This window comes from Tympanuchus pallidicinctus, unplaced genomic scaffold (assembly GCF_026119805.1).
Source record: "Tympanuchus pallidicinctus isolate F22 unplaced genomic scaffold, pur_lepc_1.0 scaffold15, whole genome shotgun sequence".
Taxonomy (NCBI): Eukaryota; Metazoa; Chordata; class Aves; order Galliformes; family Phasianidae; genus Tympanuchus; species Tympanuchus pallidicinctus.
In genome coordinates, this window is record NW_026294669.1 from 25284716 (window position 1) to 25305748 (window position 21033).

At 37.7% G+C, this 21033-nt stretch overlaps 1 protein-coding gene across 3 annotated transcripts in view; it reads right to left on the minus strand.

Annotated features, from left to right (window-relative positions):
• The window catches only part of BMPR2 (bone morphogenetic protein receptor type 2), a 102183-nt gene that overhangs the window by 10888 nt on the left and 70262 nt on the right, over positions 1-21033 (minus strand). For all 3 annotated transcript variants that reach the window (XM_052676300.1, XM_052676302.1, XM_052676301.1), the window contains exons 4-11: positions 15282-15392; positions 14686-14777; positions 12576-12806; positions 8599-8713; positions 6867-7027; positions 5303-5450; positions 4228-4364; positions 635-807 (exon numbers count right to left, since the gene is read on the minus strand). In XM_052676300.1, coding sequence (XP_052532260.1) covers positions 635-807; positions 4228-4364; positions 5303-5450; positions 6867-7027; positions 8599-8713; positions 12576-12806; positions 14686-14777; positions 15282-15392 — 1168 coding nt within the window. The remainder of the gene's footprint in view (positions 1-634; positions 808-4227; positions 4365-5302; positions 5451-6866; positions 7028-8598; positions 8714-12575; positions 12807-14685; positions 14778-15281; positions 15393-21033) is intronic.

The window sequence follows — 21033 nt, forward strand, 5'->3', positions numbered from 1 at the left end:
TTTTTCATGACAATGTGCCAATGCTACCCTGCTTTCAAATCCAGATCTCTGGTGTGTATTATTTTAGCACTAATGTCAGTTCTGCAAATTCTCACTCTTGCATCATTTATAATCAGAAAAGGGATGTGCCCATCACCCCTCTCACTGGACCAAAATAACAATGACTTTAACAAGGGCTCTGTAGTTCTTAAACTGAACAGCTATAAATTCGAGTCCTGGTGAGTTCCTGAACTCTTACTGCCTGAACTCATAGCTTATAGCAGAACATTTTAAACAGAAGTTCAACACATCACTTAGAAAAGAGTCTTTAAACACAATTGATAGTCACTTCATATCTTTTTAAACTTGTTTGGATAGTTTGTCTAAACTCAGCTTAACAGGCCTCACTGTGATAAAAACAATTGTTCACATACAAGGAGCCTGAATCCAGTGCCATAAAAATGCTTATTTTGTGGACTCATGCAACACAAAACAATCAGGATCTTACACAGAATCCATATGCAGACTAGCTCCCAAAACACATTTAAACATTACGCAGAAACATTAAGTGAATAGTGTGCTCTAGCTTCCTTCCTGGAGTGAGCTAAGCATTGGACATTCATTGCCAACTAAAATCAAGTTTTTCTCTTCTTACCGCTCATTTTGCATGGCAGTTGACATTGGATTGACTGTTGGACTAACTGATTTATTTCTCTCCCAAATCATCATGAGTTCTGCCATTCTCTCCTCAGCACATTGGGCAGTTAATCGAGCTTCAGCATCTTGATCCCAACAGTCTTCGATTGTTTCTTTAAGTGACCTCACAGCCTGCCGGGAGACAGACAAAAACACATTTTCTTAAATTATTTTCCCTTTATACTGTGCTTCTAAATTACTGTTCTATGACAGCATTCTGCATAGATGAAAAAAGAAAGACACACAACACAATTTCTCTCAATGCTACTTTATGCTACTAACAATAGTGGTACAGGACTAGTATTATCATAACTCATATGCACAAACTGAAAAAATAATTATTTAGGAAAAATTAGAGTTGTTCATGCAACCTTCTGCCTGCCATTGCTGATGTACATATGCTCATTCTCCCTGCTTTATGAAAGTCCTGTACGAAGGATTGACGGTGGCTCTGGAAACCCTGTCACTGGCATCCTCCCAATTCAGCTAATGGTCCCTGCTTTGCCGCCCTGCACTGTATGCAATTGACACAGCCTTGCCCAGTTCATCAAGCTTTTCATTTTCTGTCAACTAATGTAACATTAAATACCTCATAAATATCAGTGAATTTGTCTGCACTATGAGAGGAGGTTATTGCTGCCCTTGTTTAACAGACGGAGAAATGGAAACAGACACACTTTCCTGGGATCACACTATGGGGTGAATGGGGCAGTCAGGATTAGAGTTCAAGACTATCAAATCATGCTGCCATATGGTCAAAGACCTGGAGAGTAGACAACTGAAATTATGAGCACTGAACATTTGTACTTCTACAGATACTGAGCACAGAAAACAGGCAGACGTTTATGGGCCCCTGCTGCCTGTTGACGGGCCACCGTTTGCCAGGATGTCTCACATCTCAGCTCAGCTTTAATCTCTCCTGCACCAATGACTGTGAACAGTCCCAGCTGGGCACTGAGGCATTCAGTGGGGCCTGCTGATTGTTTTTGTGCCAGAACTGCCTTGTTAGCTTCTGGCAGGAAAAGCCAGGAGTGGCTCTGCCTGCTAGTGAAGAGCTCCTCGCCCACAGAGCAGGCTTCTGGCATCACTTGCATCTGGCAAGTCACTGCTGCTCAGTGATGCAGCTATGGCTGCACAGGTGGGGATGAGCTCCCACACAAGGAAATCTTCTAACTCCCTTCCCACAATCAATCAGAGAGGCTAAGCAGTTAAATCACTTGCAGCTGAGGGATGCAAGTTTGAAAACACCATCAGGGACAATGCCAGGATAGAATAGGGGATATGTTTTCTCTACCAAAATAAAAGGCTTCAATCAGTTTTTAGTATTTCAGTTAGTTGCCATCTAGTTGCATCTTTAAGTTAGTGGACACCCTAATCTCATTTCTTGCCCCTATCTAAAGCTCTGCCCTACAGGTTTCACCAGCTGTAAATGTAATCATTATTAAATTTACTAGACTCTCGTCCAGCAAATCTTCTTCTTTTAATGTTTGAAGGATACTGAAAGGAACAGTGATGACAGATAGTTAATGCAGACAACACAGTACAGATAGTGACCAAGACTGAAGTTCTAAAGCTTCACATTTATCATAGTAATGTATTTTCTATCAATTTCAGATTCAAAGAGATCTACTTTAAAATTCATGATTGAGAAATCCTACAATTCATAAAAAAGATGAAAGACAGAAAAAAGATGAAAGATAGCAAGTTGCATTATTCTTATTCTACTGATATATTTCCATTACAACATTTGAAATCAAGTGTAGTCCCTGGTTTGGGGTTGGCAAGTAAAACAGAAATGCTGGTAACATCCCAACTCACTTTATAGCCCTAGATTATCTTATGCACATCATGTGCTCAAATTGTTGATTCATACCGTGTAAAACAATACCACTAGTCAAGGTCTGTATCATAACGAGTGTTCAAGAAGCAGACTGAGACTGCATATGTAATCATAAAATGGGGATTTCACATCTTTAGAATGCCCTAATTATGTGACCTAAACAATTTTATTTGTATCTCTAAAAGGAAAAGAGTATATACATTTCTCTAATAGATCAATACGCATGGAAGTGTTTTAATCTAACATGTCAACACAGCTTTAAATACTGGAGAGAAGCCTTTTATCTCCATGTGTACCTTACATCTTATGTGTAAGGAGGTAAGGCCCTGGGTCCAGGGTGAGATTATTTTTTTAAGACATCTCTTCTACAGTGCTTACTGAGATATTATCCTAGACTAGCATTGGGTGGAGCTTGTTTTTTAATACCTATTAGAGAACTGCAGGTTACTGTTTTTTATTTCTTCTCTTGTAAAGTGATGATATACATCCATCCTTAAAGCTGAACATTTTATCATTATTTTGGGTTAGTAAAAAAATGTTAGTAACACCACAAAGAATGTGTTAAACAGTTTAAATACAGGGATCATAATACTAGGTCAGTATCTACTAATATTGGAATCTATCAATTTATAAGAACACAATTGGCATTTAAAATGGTAGCCTGCAAAACAAAACAAACCTTAAAATGCTTGTTTCAACTGTCTTCAAAAATAGCTATTAAGCTCAGGTTCTTCCAACACCACATTTGCCAACATGGCTGTAGTTAAAACAGTTGCTGCTTGATTTGCTGTACAGTTTGGGTGTGGATTTTTACTTTTTAGCTTTTGTTAAGACTGGCCCAAACTGTGCAGTAAGAGAAGCTCTCTATGAAACTCCCAACTCAGTTGCAACATGTTTTAAAGCACTGTAATACCAGAGGCTATGCTCCTCTCTGAAAATGGTTTCATACATATTTACGAGTACCAGCAGAGATGAGGCCTTAGGCTCCCCATTATCTGCACAGTAGCTACATACTTATCAACTAGCAAAGTCTCTGAAGATTAAAAGGCTTAATTTCACAGAAAGTGAATTCCTAAAAACTATCTTTTTAGATGAGTCAAATATGTCAACTTCCCTGCTTTCTTAAATAAGCCATCATGCTATCAGATAGAACCCAGAAACTGTTGACATTTCACTTTGCTTGTAATATAAGAAACAACCTTCACTATGCTAAGGGGAGTCATAATTACCTCACCTTTGCTGCAGATGAAAGCAAGCACACAGAGTCTTACCAGAGTTCAGCTGACTTGCAGTAACTTGTCAGCCTGCAGCAGCAAGCAAGGTTCTAAGCTGTAGCAATACTAATTCAAAACAACAAACAGAATTATTCTGCTGTTACTTTTGCAAATAAAAACTGTAGATCAAATGAAGCCACATAAATTTTTGAATGTAGTTATAATTGCTATAAACTGTAGCCACTACAAATTCTGAAGACTATACTTCTGAAGTATATGCTTATGAAAGCTTATGAAATGTCAGTATTGGAGGATTACAATTTGCCTATTAAGTGTGCTACTAGTCTGTAAGATTTAAAAGGCATAAAATGTTTCTCATCCAGCATCCAGAGGAAATGTGGGCACTTGATGCAAGTACAAAGATTGCTTTTAAGAAATGATACCACCGTATAGCCAGCTCGTTTGTTTCTTAGTACACAGTACTTAGTAGTATCTCACCAGGCTGTTCTCTTTCCATGCTTCTGGGAATTTTGGTCTTTGCTTTTCCCTGGACACCAAGACTTGCATATCTTCAAAAGTGGGATGGTTTCCGACTTCTGTCTGGAAAGCCATCTGGTACTCTGGCACAGATTCCCCTGTTAGCACAAGAAAGAATGAAGAAAGTCACAGATTTGGGGGGAGGAAAAAAAAAAAAAAAAAGGCAGGGCAAGGGCTTTCAAGTGATGAAAGGTAGCATCAAAGTCGTTGCCTATCAAGATATTCTGACTCCACCCCTCAAACCCACACTCTTCCGCTTCCCTCCCTCTCCCCAGAAACACTGAATTAACCACAAATGAATTAAGTCTTGTTTGAAAACCTCTCAAAACATTTTCAAATTTTACTGACTGAGGGGCACCTTCAGAATGTCCTGGAGCCTGAGGATGACATCTAATGTCTGTGAAATGTCAACACTAAGCATACTTCAGGAGAAAATCCAAACAGACTACAAGCCACTGCATGTACTGTGCAGCTGTTTAACTACAGAGGGAATACTGCATGTCAGCTTAACTCTGTACGCTACAGCTCAGGAAGAAGATGGAGGTCACTATACTTTTTTTGCTTGTTAACAGTTTATTTCCTCAAGTTATCTGAATTTTTCATGTCACTATCATAAATAAAAGTATGAATGGCTAAACACCTCATTAAATTACAGCACTTTTCCATCCACTTGTTCATGAGGAAGGTCTGAAAGATATTTTGGGCACTATCTCATCAAGTCTAAGCACTGAAAGTAGTGCCTTTGCCACCAACCCAACTACCAGTGATCGTGAGCTCTGGACAATAACAGCAGTGCTCAAACAGCACTGCCATGTGGCCTACAAAATGCTTTAACAGGCAATCTGAAGTCTGCCAGCATGATCCTCGCAGCCCCACTAACACAGCGTATTGTTAACAATAACCATCTCAAACGCTAGATGGCACCAGCTTAACAGCAAAAAACTAATGCTAAATTACTTCCCTTCTTCACTTTAAAAAGCCTTGACTAGGGACTAACATTTCCTCTATTTTTGTTTCTTCTAGTTCCTTTAGTTACCTGGGAAGAGGTCTGTACATCGCATAAATATCTCCCAGTAGATGAGGCCTAGTGCATACATATCTACTTGTTTCAAAGCAGATTCACAGTCCCTTAAGTTCACTGCTCCTTCTAGCACTTCTGGGGCCATGTAGCGGATCGTACCGACCTGGAAAGTCAAAATCAAAGCTTTAAATCAAGAAGTAATTTCCAAATTCAATTTTATTATAAAGGTTTCGAGTTCTTCAGCAATTTCTTTTTGGTGCATACATGGTGTGGTTTTGTTGTCGTCGTTGGTTTTTTGTTTGTTTGTTTGTTTTTTTGTCTTGTTTTTAATTTACTTCAATGTTTTCTAGAAGTTGAGATAGAAATTTCTCTTCTAATCAGTGCCCTCAGCTGCTACTCTTACTGGTGGTCTAGTCTTACTAAAACATATGTTAGATTAGAGCAGTTATTCATCAGTCCTTATGTGACAGTATTTTGTCAAAGGACTATTGCACATGCCTGTATTTTAAATGGTGGTTTCCCCATTCCTTTGTTCAGCAAGAGGGCATCTAAAAAAAGCATTTGTGCACAAGGATGCTGATCAGCACTGTGAAACATTCTGTGAATGAAATGCAAAGACTGTAAAAGCACAGATGACAATTATCCTAAGGCAGTAGTGGGCTTTCAGTCTTCGTTTAAACTGTTTTTTGAGCAGCCTATATTCAGATGTCTGTACATTTACACTTATTAAAAAAATAAGAAAAAGCGAACATTTTCCAAATCATTGCATCATCGAAAACAAAGCTTAAGAACTCAGTTTCCTCTTCCTGCCCAGAAACCATTCTAATCCATTCCTAGCAGATGTTCTTCCACTGTGTTCCTTAAAATCACAGGATGCAAATTCTATAATCTTCCCTGGTAGTCCCTGAATTCTGCAGATTCAAAAGATTTCTTCACAACTAACCTAAACTTTCCCACCTACAAAATAATCCCATTACCTTTCTTCCTATCAAAGCTGAATGCAAACAGTTTGTTCCTTTCTCTTTGTAGCACTTGTTTACATATTTGAAGACTTGCTTCCATCTTTACTTCACTAGACTAAACAACTTTAATTATTTCAATCTCTTCTCATAGGTTACTCTTTCAAGCTTCCCTCATTATTCATTCTCAATTGTTCCATGCCTTTCTACACACGTTTATTTTCCCTGTCGTAACTATTTAAAATCCACCAAATTACAGATGACACCCAGAGAAATAAGTGGTTGTAGGACATGGAAGGGGAGGGAAAAAAAAAAAAAAAAAAAAGAAAAATTTAACTACCTCAGCTTCCAAAGACTGTTTGGGCTTAAGTAATGTTTGCAGTAGAAGACTCATGGGGCTTGCACCCACATCTTTGTAACCTCTGCAACCATACACACCTTGCATACATCATCTCCCACATACAAAGCTTCCACCTCTAAGGCTGCTTCTCTACTGCAGCAATTCCCCATCAAAAGAATTGTACCACCGTAACATTCATCTTAAAACAACTATTTCTCAATGTTATTCCCATACTGATTTTTCATCCTTTACATGCTGGCTTATCTTTATTCGTACTTACCTCACTAATGGCTGCATTATCTTCCTCACCTGGGCGCACCAGCCTGTTTCCAGTTAACTTCATGGAGAGCCCAAAATCGCTAATTACACATGTTCCATCATTCTTTACCAGTACATTGCGGCTGTTCAAGTCACGATGGGATATTGCAGGTTTGTAATGGTCTATTTGGACATACGAAAGTGCTTGTTATTATTTGAGCAGTTCTACTGTTTGACAAAATGAGAGAACCTCATTAAGTCTGCTCACCTATTATAAACAGAAAACCAACTTACCTTGTAGAAAGCTAGTATATTTGCTTCTTTATAAGGAGCTCTGCAGTATGCTATCTACAGAAAACTGACTGTCACTCATAGCTTCACTGCCTTTAAACATTATACTGGGTTACCATTACATACAGCTTCAGTGTTTGCCAGTAAGCTTCTTTCCAAAGGATATTGCAGCATGATTTTGGCAGGGAAGACATTATGTACTTAAGCACAGACCAACTGCCACAGCCCTGACAGCTATTCCAAACGTTCTTTCTCATATGCACAGTCCCCTGTTAAGTTCAATATCAGCTACTGAAATTATAATTGGGATTGGCACCAATTCAGAAGATATGTAGACAATATCACTCCAGAAAATCTGTACATGTTATTCCTGCAAGGGATTTGATCTTTCCCAAAGAGTAATCTCAGTTGTTCCTCACTTATATGCAATTTACCTAGTAAAACAACAAGCACTACAGAACCAGTTTAACTATGCAGTTTATTCTACTTCCGTGAGCTCATATAGTTCAGTCTATGGCTGTCTCTCCTTTATGATAGAGGGCTTACACATTTTCTGGCTGCTAATGCACACACTTGTCTGCACATTTCTAAGTGATGATGTTAAGATGATAGCTGCAGATTCAATCACATGTAGGAATACTGATTTAGGTATTTTCAGCCTCACACTTTTAACAGTATCATTGGTTTCCACTCTTAACATTTGAGATACATGGTTTAGGACTTTAATTTCAACATTAGCACCTTCATTTAGAATTAATACTGTCTTTTTTTTTTTTTTTTTTTTTTTTTTTTTGCCAAAAAGCTAATGCTTCAATGCCAGGCCACGTTCTGCAGCCTGTTACAGCACAGAATACCTGTTATATAATTGTGATACTTTACTGGCTGAAATGGTGGGCTGAAGCAAATGAGCAGAGATAAAATAGATACATCAACATGTTGTCAGATCCAGAGCTCTAATAAATCACTAAAAAATCCAGGGATCTCACCCTTCGACAAAAATCAAGAGATATGGATAAAACTACAGTGGAGTTAAGAAATGTAGTTATTTTTCACATACACAGTTCACACACAAACTAAAAATTGCTTTGCTGGTTTGTGTCGGAACTGCAGTAAACAAACAGAACACTCCATCTGCTCGCTCTCTATTAGACAGACACCAGTGCTTCAGGTCTCCAGTAATCTGTTGCCATGATACAGCAGCACTGCACAGCTCTGCCTCCTCCTCTTGTCTGTCTCTGGGACACTGCTGGCTCTTACTCCCTGTTTTCGTGCAAGCATCACTGGCGCAGCCCATGACAGGGAACTGCTCAAAAGGAAAAGCATATCAGAAGTTGTGAGGAATCTGTATTTGGATTAAACATTTCCTACTCACTGTACTGTCACAAATGAAAAATAAAGGCAGCAATCTTCTATCTGACAGAAATGGCAACATCTTGAACACTGGCATCCCTTCTTGGCCTTACCTCCTCGAGGTAGCTCTGTGTGCAGGTACGCCAAGCCCCTGGTTATAGAATGTGCCAGCCGGCAAGAGCTCACCCAGTCACTTGTGTGGAGACTCAGATATTTGCACAGTGAACCCTATCGAAAATGAAATAACAAATACTAGATTAAAATTATTACCAAGTAGCAAAATGAGCAATCAAGTCAAAATCTTGAAGAAAGATAGTTTTATCCCTTGCTCTTGAAAGTCATATTCCTGCAACTGCTTCTCTGTGTACCCAGACGTTATAAAACACAAGATCGGAGCAAAGTTTCATTAATTTTCAGTGGTGCCATTCAGTTTATGTAAGGAAACTGAAAAGGAAATGTAACATACATAATGATAAATATTGCCTTTATGAGTAAAGTATCACAAACAAAAGCAAAATACTGTTTTCTTTTATTCTTAAAAAATTGTTACTGAATAACAGAAGAAGGGTACCTGCAGCCATAACAGCTGGGATTACTAATTAGTGGACTTTGAACCTTTACAGAAGAACACTGAACATCTCTCACTGGCATCTCACCTGCTGTGATTAGTTCAGTCATTGAAACAAAAAAGCCCAAAGAAGGCTCAGAATAGGAGCGAGTCAACACACACTGAAGAAATGGGAAAAAGAATTTCATACTTTTTTTAAATAGAGAATTTAAACATGAATAAAATGCTGGTTCTTTTTTTTTTTCTTTTCTTTTTAAGAAATAATTATCTTTTGCAGTGATCTTAAAAACAAAGGAAGAGTGTCAACTATGACAGTGAAATATTCTAGAAACACAGACAAAATGACAAGAGGGACAGATCCACAACTATCATGTCTTTGTGCATTTTTATGCACAGTCCTCAGTAACAATATCCTTGGTTTAAACAAAGCAAATCCCCACACATAAAGAACAAGAGGTCCAGGCTTCTCTGCATACACATTATAACGGTTATTCATGACTATGTCTACCATCTTTTGCCTGTTTAAATTTTTAATCATAAAGATGCACTAACATGTAACGTCTTACTATCATAGCTGCAAATAAAAACACTTGATTGACATATCTGTTAAGTAACATTTGGTTAAAAAATAACTGCAGATATTTGCCATTTGAGTCCATTTGGAGTCAGTATTCAGTTAATACATGCACAGCTCAGATGGATGCACACAGATAGCCAACATTTAAAATGACCAAAGACTATTTTTTTAATTCAGTGCTAAAACTAAAAGCCAATTATTGACATTCCTTAATAAAATTACAGAAGTGTTGCAGCTTTTCAAATTTAGACTGTATGGAATAAGGAATCCATAAACAGACAACCTCCTTGGTAAAAACAGACCAAACATCACTATGCAACTTGTAAACTCCAATGAGAATTTTTTTTTTAAGCTGTTTAAAATACTGTCCTACAAACTTCCAATAGATTTTGGTAAAAACAATCTGAGAATTCATTTACAAGTGAGTTACAAAGCTGTAAACAATAAGAAAAATGCAAAATTATTTACAAGAAGGACTCCTACTAACTTCCTGTCAGCTGTACTACAGCAATAAATCCCAAATCCAAAACAAGAGGTTCACAAAAATTCCTGTCACTACGCCAGGCCTAAGTGTCAGGTGCAGTCCTCTCCACATGTGATGGAGTCCACATGTGATAAGGCAAAACTGTAAAATGCGAAATACACAACTGAAATGGTTTGCTTATCTATAGACTTAAATTTTATGAAGGTAAACTGCACAGTCCAATATGGAACACATATCTTATTCTGATATATAAATCTCCACTTTATCCCTAATGCCAGCCCATTCTAAAAAAGATAACAAGACTGTTGTTGTGGCCTAAGTGGGAAACACCATATAATGATCTCAGAGCTTTCTAACTACCACTTATTTTTAAGCTGGCTAAGAGCTGTGATTTTATGCTCTCAGTCAAGTTCAGTATAAATGACAACTAGGAAAAGTTTCAGTTAAGATTTTGAGAGGGAGATTTATACTTGAGCCAACACATATATCCCCCATTTTATTACTTGCTCCCATACATTCATCTGTCTGGTATTCAGATAATATAGTGATTTGGTGTAATTTAAACTGTCTTGCTTTCACCCAAGCAATGCCAAAAACAATTTTCTATGTTAAAATGTTCTGGTTTGTGTATTTCCACTTCCAAGAAGGAAATTTTCTTTCTCAGATGTTTTGGATGTGGAATATTTCAGCTGCACGTCTTGCATGGGTTACCTCTTACTGAAGCAAGTTTTATGACTACAGTTTGAATGGCACCATTCCCTTCTAGTAGCACTTCCACAGCAGGGTTCCTTCCCTGCTGTTAGCTCAGCACACAGCAGAACATCTGCTCACTGAATTAAGGATGGTACTGTGCATTAATTACACCTGCTGTGCACTTTTTCCAATGACTTCCAAATCACTAGTGGATTGATTTCAGGCTAATGTTGCTGTTTTCAACACCATATCGGGAAAGTATCCGATAATATGTTGTAAGCCTCATCTGTGCATTCAAGTAGATTGTTAACAGATCCTGTTTATAGAAGACACAAAACAATTTCCAATCAAATTACATGTCAACCAAATATCTTTCATTCAAGAAAACAGCAAAACCAGATCGCCTGTTAAGACGATTATGCTGTGCCCTCTCAGGAACAGAATTCTTTCTTGACTTCACTTAACTTCGTTGAAAGCAAGCCTGCTCTGTCACAGTAGGTCATACACGCGGTATAGACATGCTTGAGCTTTCCTGCAGTCACTTCTCATCTCTGCAATCTCTTCTTAGATTTTCAATCCTTATGAACTGACAGAATCAAGTGTGTTCTTACTTTAAGAGTTTCAGTCAGGACACTCTTTCTATGTTTGTGAAATGATATGTTGTCTCCTCAAATTTGCATATATATTTAGATATTTATATACATGCATGCATTTAACTTTCAACACAAACATATATAGAGTACCTGAAACATCTTAATAGAGAAGCATCATTACTTTTATTTATTGCTGTTCTATTTCTTTTTGCTACTTAATAAGCTGCTTTTGTCCTACTGTCCCCATAACAAATCAACCTGCAGTCATCACCTTTACACACTGGAATAACTACAATGCCTTTGTTTACTTGAGACCAAAAAGCTCACTGAAGTATGGTTTAATTGAACAGTTAAAGTCCTTTTCTATACAACAGGAAAACAATGCCTCATATGTTACATTTCATGATTTTTCATGATAAGCAGCTCACATTTTGTGTTGTACATTTTCAACATACTTTTGTTTTATGTACACATCCATGTATACACACACACACACAGTACTGAACTCAGAGCAATGAGTTTGAGGGATGTAGCACACAGCTCAGGAGAACTGAAGATATGGTTCTGCAAAGCAACACTGCTTTAAGACTTCTTCAGTATCAATGTACAGTATAACAAAACAAACAGGGTATGCCACAGGAAGCTTTAAAGAAAGTAGCTGTATAAAAACACCTCATGATTTATAGTGCCACAAACAGTAATACTGGATGCCTTATGTTTTCTTGTAGAAAACCCTTGCCATCTGCAGCTATAGAGTGACGTTGCAAGGACCTTGATGGAGGTGTAATGTTTTTAACATCAAGTAGTTTTACGTTTACTGATAATTTTTTTTAAGTAAAAACAATTCTTCAAATATTGCCCTTGATTATTCCACAGCTGATTTAAAAAAACTGCAATATAACCAAGAGCAAAATATTACAGCCAAGAGTTTGTAAGACTACATTTGGTAGCAGTAACTGGGCAACCTTAAAGGGTACTACAGGAAACCAAACCATACTATGGTTCATTAAAATTGTACCATTAAAAATTCATTAAAAATGATATGGATCATTTTTACATTACACCAGTCCAAGGTGACTACTGTGCAAGAATCATCAGAGGCTGAAGTACATCCTTTTTACGTGGTTATTCTTAGGAATCTAACCAAATCCAATTGATTTCTCTGAAGCACTTACATTGGGATAATACTCCATCACCAATAAATATTCCATACGCCCATCTGCAGTGAATCTCTCATCTCCCACAATGAAGCGGGCAATATTGTCGTGTTCCATCAGTGGAATCCTGTAAATATTCCTCTCATTGACAAAGTTCTGACGATTAGCAAAAGAAAATACTTTCACAGCAACGGGGCGTTCATCCAAGGAGCCTTTGTACACTGCTCCGTATCGTCCCCGGCCAATCAACTGCAAAAAAAACAGGAAATAATTAGTTCATTCATAAATAAGTAAAGGCAAAAACCAGAGTTCTCACTCAACAAAGATTATATACCAACTTTAATACTCAATTACACTGTGGGAAATAGCAAATATTTTGTACTGAAGACCGGAATTAGAACACTGTCATAAAACATTTTGAAGCTGGAAATCTTAGGATAAACCCATTTAGATCTATATTACTATATTGACCTATAGTCTGCATACCCATTAAATAAATTGTAAATAACCTATTCAGCCATTTTATATAGAACATTAATAAATCCAGCGCATTATGCTGATAATTCTCCAATTAAACCTTTGACTACTAAACATTTATAGCTTTTATGTGATCAATTCTAATTAACTCCAGCTATACATTTTACCTTTAGGATAGCTTTACAAGCTGTACATTTTAGGTTAATAATGCTCTACATGCATTTGCAGCGCAACACAGATTCCAAAGGAGATAAACAGGTTTTAATAGGAAGACATAATCAACTCTGTGCTACCTGTAAATCTTTATTCTAGCTCCCACAATGTTAGACTGCCTTTACAGAAAAGCCTTTTCCATCTCCATGGCAACTGAAGAAAGATGCAATCTCTGCTCTAAACCAGAGCACTGGACCACCTTCAAAAAGAGTTCTAGTTTGTAAAGCTCAAAACACTCTAACTACATAAGAATTTAAGTCTATTGCATTCAAATAGTTTACAGGTAGACATGAATGTGAAACTGTAAGGTTTTCATGGACAAGTATCTTTTCACTGTTAGAAACACATACATTATAATCTAATGATTCTAAAAATGATAATATTGTCTAGCAGAAAGTATCTTTTAACAGATAATACTTTCCATTTCTCAGTCCTCCAACGTCAGAGAGTCCTCATAGTGGACTGTAAAGTCAGTTCAAGGTACAAACACACAGTATGTTCACATCTCTACCAGAGATGTGGAAAAGCAAACACAGGTGAAGACAATTTGTTCTGTGACACCCTATGACTGAAAGTGAGATGTCAACTCCTTAATGTTTGAGAAAGAAGACAGAAGACCCTGCAGTAGATTTCTCCAACAAAGCTGATGCTTTTTCCAAGACTACCTATCAGTATGAGTATTTCATCTGAGGCTTTACACACTTTTACAATACGTGCCTTCGAACTCTAGTGAATTCTGCCTCCAATACTTTTTGTTGGCAGAGGGCACCCAAGTTTCTTTGCTGGTTAGCTTCCCCATTGCCCGGAGCACACTGCAGTGAGAATACCATGCCTGCAGCCAGCATCTCTGATTGTGATTTCTGACGGGCAACAGGAAGAAAAGTACCTCTCTCTATCTCTTTCACAGCCACTATACTGATTTTTCTAGCAAAAAGCTTTTACAAATTCTATACAAGTTCCACTAAGTATATCAATTGAAAGTATAATCTTTTTCAGGTTTCTGACGATGCATTGGCACTAAGCTCAGTGGAAGGTTCTAGTTAGCCCTAGTTGCCATGGAAATAGAGAGTGCTCCACTGTGATTAATGACAATACCTAAAAGCACTACAATGGAAATACACGGCCCTATCTGCAGTAAATTCTATACTCCAATAGGTGTTACTAAAGCATTTCAAGTGACTATTGTAGGATATTGTACTTAAAGTGACCAGAGTTGAGTAAAAGAAAAGGAGTTTGATGCAGTGCTGAAATGCAGCACATTTAAATTCTCTTCATCCCCATTAATCACTTTCCAGTGTTTAATATTTTCTTTTCAAGATAGAATGTGCTCTAGCTAATGCAATACTGCTAACAAAACCAGGCAAAATAAAACTGCTGTAACATTTTTTTTTTCTTACATTGGAAAAAAAAGAAGATTAAGAAACAGTTGAACATTTACCTCCAGTAACTTAAGATTGTCTAGGTCCAATGAGGGCTCTGATGCTGCTGCCTCCATCATGTTCATACTATGCAATCCTTGTTTACGGTCTCCTGTACAGAAAGGGATGGAAAGGAAATCAGACACTTTCTGATTTTGTGACATAACTGTAAGTGAAAATGCAAACTTGCCTTGAACTTGGCACTAACACATAATGTAGGTAAATAGAAGGGAATCCTCTAAATTCTTCTGAGTTAGTAAAATCAGCAGCGAAGGTGCTGACAGCTACAACCTTAAAGCAACCTGCTACAGACTGTTTTGATAATTAAATATCATTGGTAGCAGCTGTCAAACACGTTTACAACAACACTTATGTGCTGAGTAGAGGATATGTCGAGGAAAAGCAGGCCCCAAAATGCCAACTTGGAAAACGAATCATAAATCTCTCTGAACTGTTATGAAAGGAATATCACCAAAAAATGCTAGAGAGGATAAAGGGGAGCATTACATACAAACTTGTAAGAGAGACTAGGGAAGAAAACTAAACATAAGCATAATTTTGAGAAACAGTATTAACAGTAAGAACAACACTAAAAAAAACGGTCAGCCAACTCTACCTGCAAGCATTCTGTATCCAAAGAACAGAGCAGCAATCAAGACAGCTAGTACAGACACAGATGCAAGGGCAATAACTATCGTCTCATCCCGATGAAAAGAATGAGAAGAATCTGAAAGAAAACAAGATGAAGACTCTAATTGTAAATTTGAAAAAGTCACATTTGTAAAAACATGTTATTACAGTGAGGAAAAAAACCCAACATACACTTGATTATAAGACATTACACTAAACTCTTTTTCTTCTTAAAATCAAAGGATGACAGGGTAGCCGATCATCGCAAGCCCAGCTGATCTGTAGCTTTCCCTACTCCTTCAGTTCCATCAAAGGGCACCACAGAGAGGCACTGAAACCTGAAAGTGAATCTCCTTTCTATCTGCAAAAGCTCAGCACAGGCATCCAAGGTGAAACTAATGCACTCCTGCTCAGCTAACAATTTCTTAATCAAGTTTCCTGTTACAAATCAGGCTTACAAACTTAACCTTATTTTTTATTATTATTCCAACACTGGAATGAAAATCTCACTAAAAAAAAGTAAAATAAAAAGTTAATAATGTTGCAATGTGATGAATAATTAATCTTTTGTATTCAAACATCCCTATGTTCGTTAGATGCAAGATCTTTTGTGCTAGGGCTTCAAAGTTCTTTTGTTTTTTCTGATTTGTGTCAGTGCTCTGATCAGTTTTATCATGATTCTCACTATGTAAACCAAACTAGACAGATGTTTCCAAAAACAACAGCGGAACAGCGAACAACTTGAAACAACAGTAAAACACTGAAAACTAAATGACTGGTTTAATTTAGCCTTTTAAAAACTTTTTTTCTTAACAAAAATCAAATTTGGTTTAAATGCATCTCACTGCTTTCTGAGGAAGGGGGAAAGAGTTTTAATGTAAACATTTGTTATTGTCTTCAGTGGTTACCTTACTGCTTTTCCACATCAGATCCCAATCTTGTTTCTTTCAAGTATGTAAATATTCAGCCACTTTAGCAGAGAAATTTCTTACTGCAGATATTCCTCTGATGTCAGAATCACTGGAATGTGGCATTACAAGACCTCATTTACCTTGGCTTTAAAACCAAGTTTGCAAACTATGTTTAAACTTGTCTCGTATACTGCTAAAAGTACTCCTTAAAAGACTCAAAACAAGACCTAACTATTCTAAAACCACAAAACATATAATGCACACAAGGCTTAAACATTAGGTAAATTCTTAGGTGAGACTGAAATAAAATTTATCCCAGTCTACACTAACTGAATAAACAGACAAATTCACTGCTCAAACTGCATTTACAGTAAGTTAAACACAATTCATTTATTCCAGTTCCCAGCATGGATGAACACTAGAGAAAAAGATAAGAAAAGAAATCAAGTGTGAAAGACATCAGCTTCCATTTTTACAAAATTGTAGTGGTAAGCAGAACTACTAAAAAGTTGGTAAAACAAACAAAACAACATCAACAAAACAAGCAAACAAAAAAGCATTTGAGATGTGGTTATTTACCTGAAAAATTACCCCTCAAAAACAACATGCAGCACATATCAGAGAAAGCCTTCAAATGGTATTCATGACACTATCAAATTTCAAGTTGTTCTGACAAAAGAAATAACCACCACCAATGGTTTTGGTGAGAGTTTCACAGGGAAAATAAACTACTGCCACAGAGCATTGTGCTATGCCATCATAGTTGGGATTTCTATCATTTGGAGACTAAAAACCTGAGATTCCAGTTTTCACCTAGATTATGAATTCTAGCTATGTACCTATACACACCCAGCCACATAATATATGTTTAAAAAAATACAGCATAAAAGAACCTTACATGACACAAAGCAATATAAAATACTGTATAAGTGTATGAAAATGTATAACTGTCGGCAGGAAAGTTGTAATTTTGACTATTCTATTTTTTGAATAGAATATCTTAATGCTTTTTGCTTATCTAGAAAAATACAGACACCAACACACACATATACTTGCATATACATAATGTTGTTTGGTTTCTTTTATATCAGTCCAAGATGGTGCTAGATACCATCTTGATATTAAGAAAGTGCAGGTTTTGAGGGGCTGAGGTTCCTGCTGTAACCTCTGCTGTATTTCCTGGACCACAAAATCGGTGTGTAGTCATTTACAGACTTCCTACTGCCTATATAGTAGTCATGTCCACAACTGTTTCCCGAACGTTATCCAATACCCAAGTCTGATTGCTCCATTCTTGCCACTCTTACAATCCAAGGGCTGACAGCACAACCCTATCCACCATCCTGCTGCCTTCCTGCCTTCTGGAACAGGATTTTGCTGTTCCTCCACTCCTAGCATGGGCCAGAGAAGGCTATTCTGAGCTGCACCAACTACTTAGAGAGTCTGGCAGCATTTCTGCACTGGCTTTCTCTCATTAGAAGCATGTGAGTAAATGTATTATGGGGCCTGGCAGCAACAAAAAGTCCCAAGTAACAGTTTTGTGGAGATCAGTAGTAGAAAAACATGTTGAGAAAAATGATCACAGCATTCTTGGTCCTTGATGGACCATTCCCTCTGGAAACTTTTTATCTTCAGTGGTATCTCTGCATTTGCCAAATAACTGTAAAGAACTTTCCTGCAGCTCAACAGGAAAATAAACTTTCTTTTTTTTTTTTTTTTTTTTAAGCAGAGTTGTTTCTTAACAAAACACAAAACTGGCTTATACTGAACCAGTTTTTACTTCTTATAAACACTTTAAAACAACGTTGTCAACTATTCATGTAGTCATAGTCAGTCCTACAGTAGGAATTACTACTGCCGGGCTGTCAAGCACCTTTTACAAATTTAAGGATAATTTCCTGAATGATGGTAACCAAACATTTCAACAGATTAGTAATATGCAGTTCAACTTAATACGGGTGGGGAAAACACTGCTTTGAACATGCATAACTGCTGCTCAATAATCAGATTCGATCTTTTGGGATCATCATCGATATTTGGGTATTTCTTCAGTGATAAATGGAAGGACATGCATCAACTTTTTTGTCACTATCTTCAAATTTCAGACCAAGAATATTGATATCCCAATATTATTCCCAAACCATTGTATTGCTTAAAAAAATGACAGTCCAAGTTTATAGGATGACACACTGAGAGGATGAACTGCAGTCTGTAGGAAATGTAATGATTGCAGAGTTGACTACGGAGCACAAGTCTACCCGCACTTGTACACAAAACATCAGCAAAACTCCCTCAAGTGCTTCTTCATTGTGAAATTTTTGTTTCTACTGAGCATTCTTTATAGAGAATGAAAAAAATTCCTATTTCAGCTTCCAATCTAAAACAGAACTGCTTGAAACAAGAATAAGTCACCAAAAGCTGCGGTAAGGCCCAAGACACCAGAGCCAACCTGTTTGGGTGGGAAAGGGAGAACAGGGCGACTTCAAGCAGCAGCTTAAAGAAACGAAGTGTGACCAATGCCTGTGCTACTTAGAAGGCATCCAGCTCTTCTGTCTTGAAAAAATTCTACCTGTAACTCCGATGTAATATTTTCTGAAGTGCACCAATTACATCATGAAGAAATATCATGACAAATAGTATCAGCAGCCTTCAAAAAAATAAAAAATAAAAAAGGAGCAGCACAAGTGATTAAAATAGAGATGCCCTCCTCCTGGCTGGGGAGCAGCTGGTAACCCGCAGAGCGCTGCTCCCAGCAGTGCGCCGACCCTGCCAGCAGCACAGAGCTTGTTTCTGTGTTCCAAACCCCAAATACAACAGACCCTGTGTAGGGAGAGAATTTCGTCAAAGGCACTCACCAATAAGGCATTTCAGAGCAACGCTTCCAGTGCTTGGTCAGAAACGAGTTGCTAGGCTGAACCTGGCCCTGCACTTCTGATTCTCCCTACGCACGTTGCTACCACATGAGGCATTTCTCTTTCTTCCCCTAAGACATGTCTGCCATAATAGCTGCCAAACACTGCTACGATATCCTTGGTAAATTAGATTTTAAAATTAAGCTTCCATATTGCCACACACAATTTTCCTACTCCTGCTTTCCTAGCTTTCCTCAGAAATGACAATGAAAGAAAAATGCCGACAGTGCTAATGACATCATGAGGAATAATATTTTTCCTTCCAATTAATTTTTCCACTATAAACATAAGCCTGTAATATTAATCAGTACTGGAGTATTGCGATCTATGCGTCTATGGTTGAAACTGCTTCTTCTTTTATTTTTCTGTAATTTAACTTTCAAAAATGAAAGCCTCTTCTGTATGCTTTTTGTTTCCATATTTTAAAAATCAGCATTTATCATATTACCAAAGAACATTCTGAGGAAAAAAAGGAAATGGGGACAAAATCAGGTAACGATGGCCAGTGGCAAAAGAGCCTGTAAACATCACAGCAGTCCTCCTTTGGAGCCAGAAAAAAGGTGCAGGATTCCTGTGCCTTCCCTTCCCATCAGCAAACTCCATGACACCTCTGGCCATCTGTCCCCCCCTGCCCTTGCCCATCCCTCCAGATAAATTGATCAGATATATGGAAGAAGTTTATTACACTAAGGGTAGTGAGGCACTGGAGCAGGGTGCCCAAAGAGGCAGTGGATGCCCCGTCCCTTTAGGCATGGGGTTCTGAGCAACCTGATCTAGCTGTAGGCGTCCATGTTCATTACAGGGGAGTTGGACCAGATGCTCTTTAAGGGACTCTACCAACTCAAACAATCCAGCATTTCTCTGACAAAGCCTTCGTTATCCACCACCATCTGTGTTACTGTCAGTTCAAGTGCCATAGTTCGTGCTGTGTGAAGGTAAAACATTCCAGTCTTGGTTGGGACCACGGGAATCCACACAGAATTGCCACATTTTCCAATTCATAGTGCATCAGACTCTAAAACTACTACTGAAAGTGCAAGATATCAAAGTGGAAAATCAGGAGAAGAAAGCACCAAAGCTGCTACAGCACTGTAGCCCAAGGGCTCACTGTTGCTTTCTGCAAGATCTTCATCCCCTGGACATCAAACTTGGGACACAGCAGAGATCACTGTTAGGATAAGAAATCTTCAGGAAGCTATAAGAACAGCAAGTGTTTGCCATGTTCAAAAGCCAGGAATCCCATGGGGAAATATTTGGTTATGTAAATAAGACTGAATCACACAAAGCTAAACAAGGAGATGCCCTTAGAACGATGAAAGCAATTACATTGTTTCCTACTCTTTAGATGATTGAATATAAAACTCTAGACTTTGAAATTTTTGCACATTAAGTATAGGGATGTACACACACACGTACACTATATATGAGTATCTACATATGTAGTATGAAAACAACCCCAAATTCCTGGAGAAATTTTTATTCTGGTAACTGTAATTTGGAAATGGAGGTTTCCACGTAATACACGATGGTTGCACATGAAACCACTTTCTGCCAGACCCTTGTATTGCTATTAAAGTTTTTCATTCAAATTTTTAAAAATCAGCTGCCCACTTTTCGAGTAAATGACTCACAGCTGCGTATTTGTCACATCATAGTAAATAACTCTAGTAAATACATGTGTTGTGTTTAAGCTTAGATAAGTATTATGTAACAGCATGTTAGAGAAACACTACAATTACTGCCTATAATGAAAACCAGTTTTTAAAAATTTACCTGTGTTCCCACTGAATTTCTGGTATCAACACGTTGCAGAGGCCAAGTAGTATTCCAATTGGTACCAAAATATTAAACTATCTTAACACCAAGTAACTACCAAGTTCTGGTAGTCACCAAAATATAAGGTGAACACCATCCT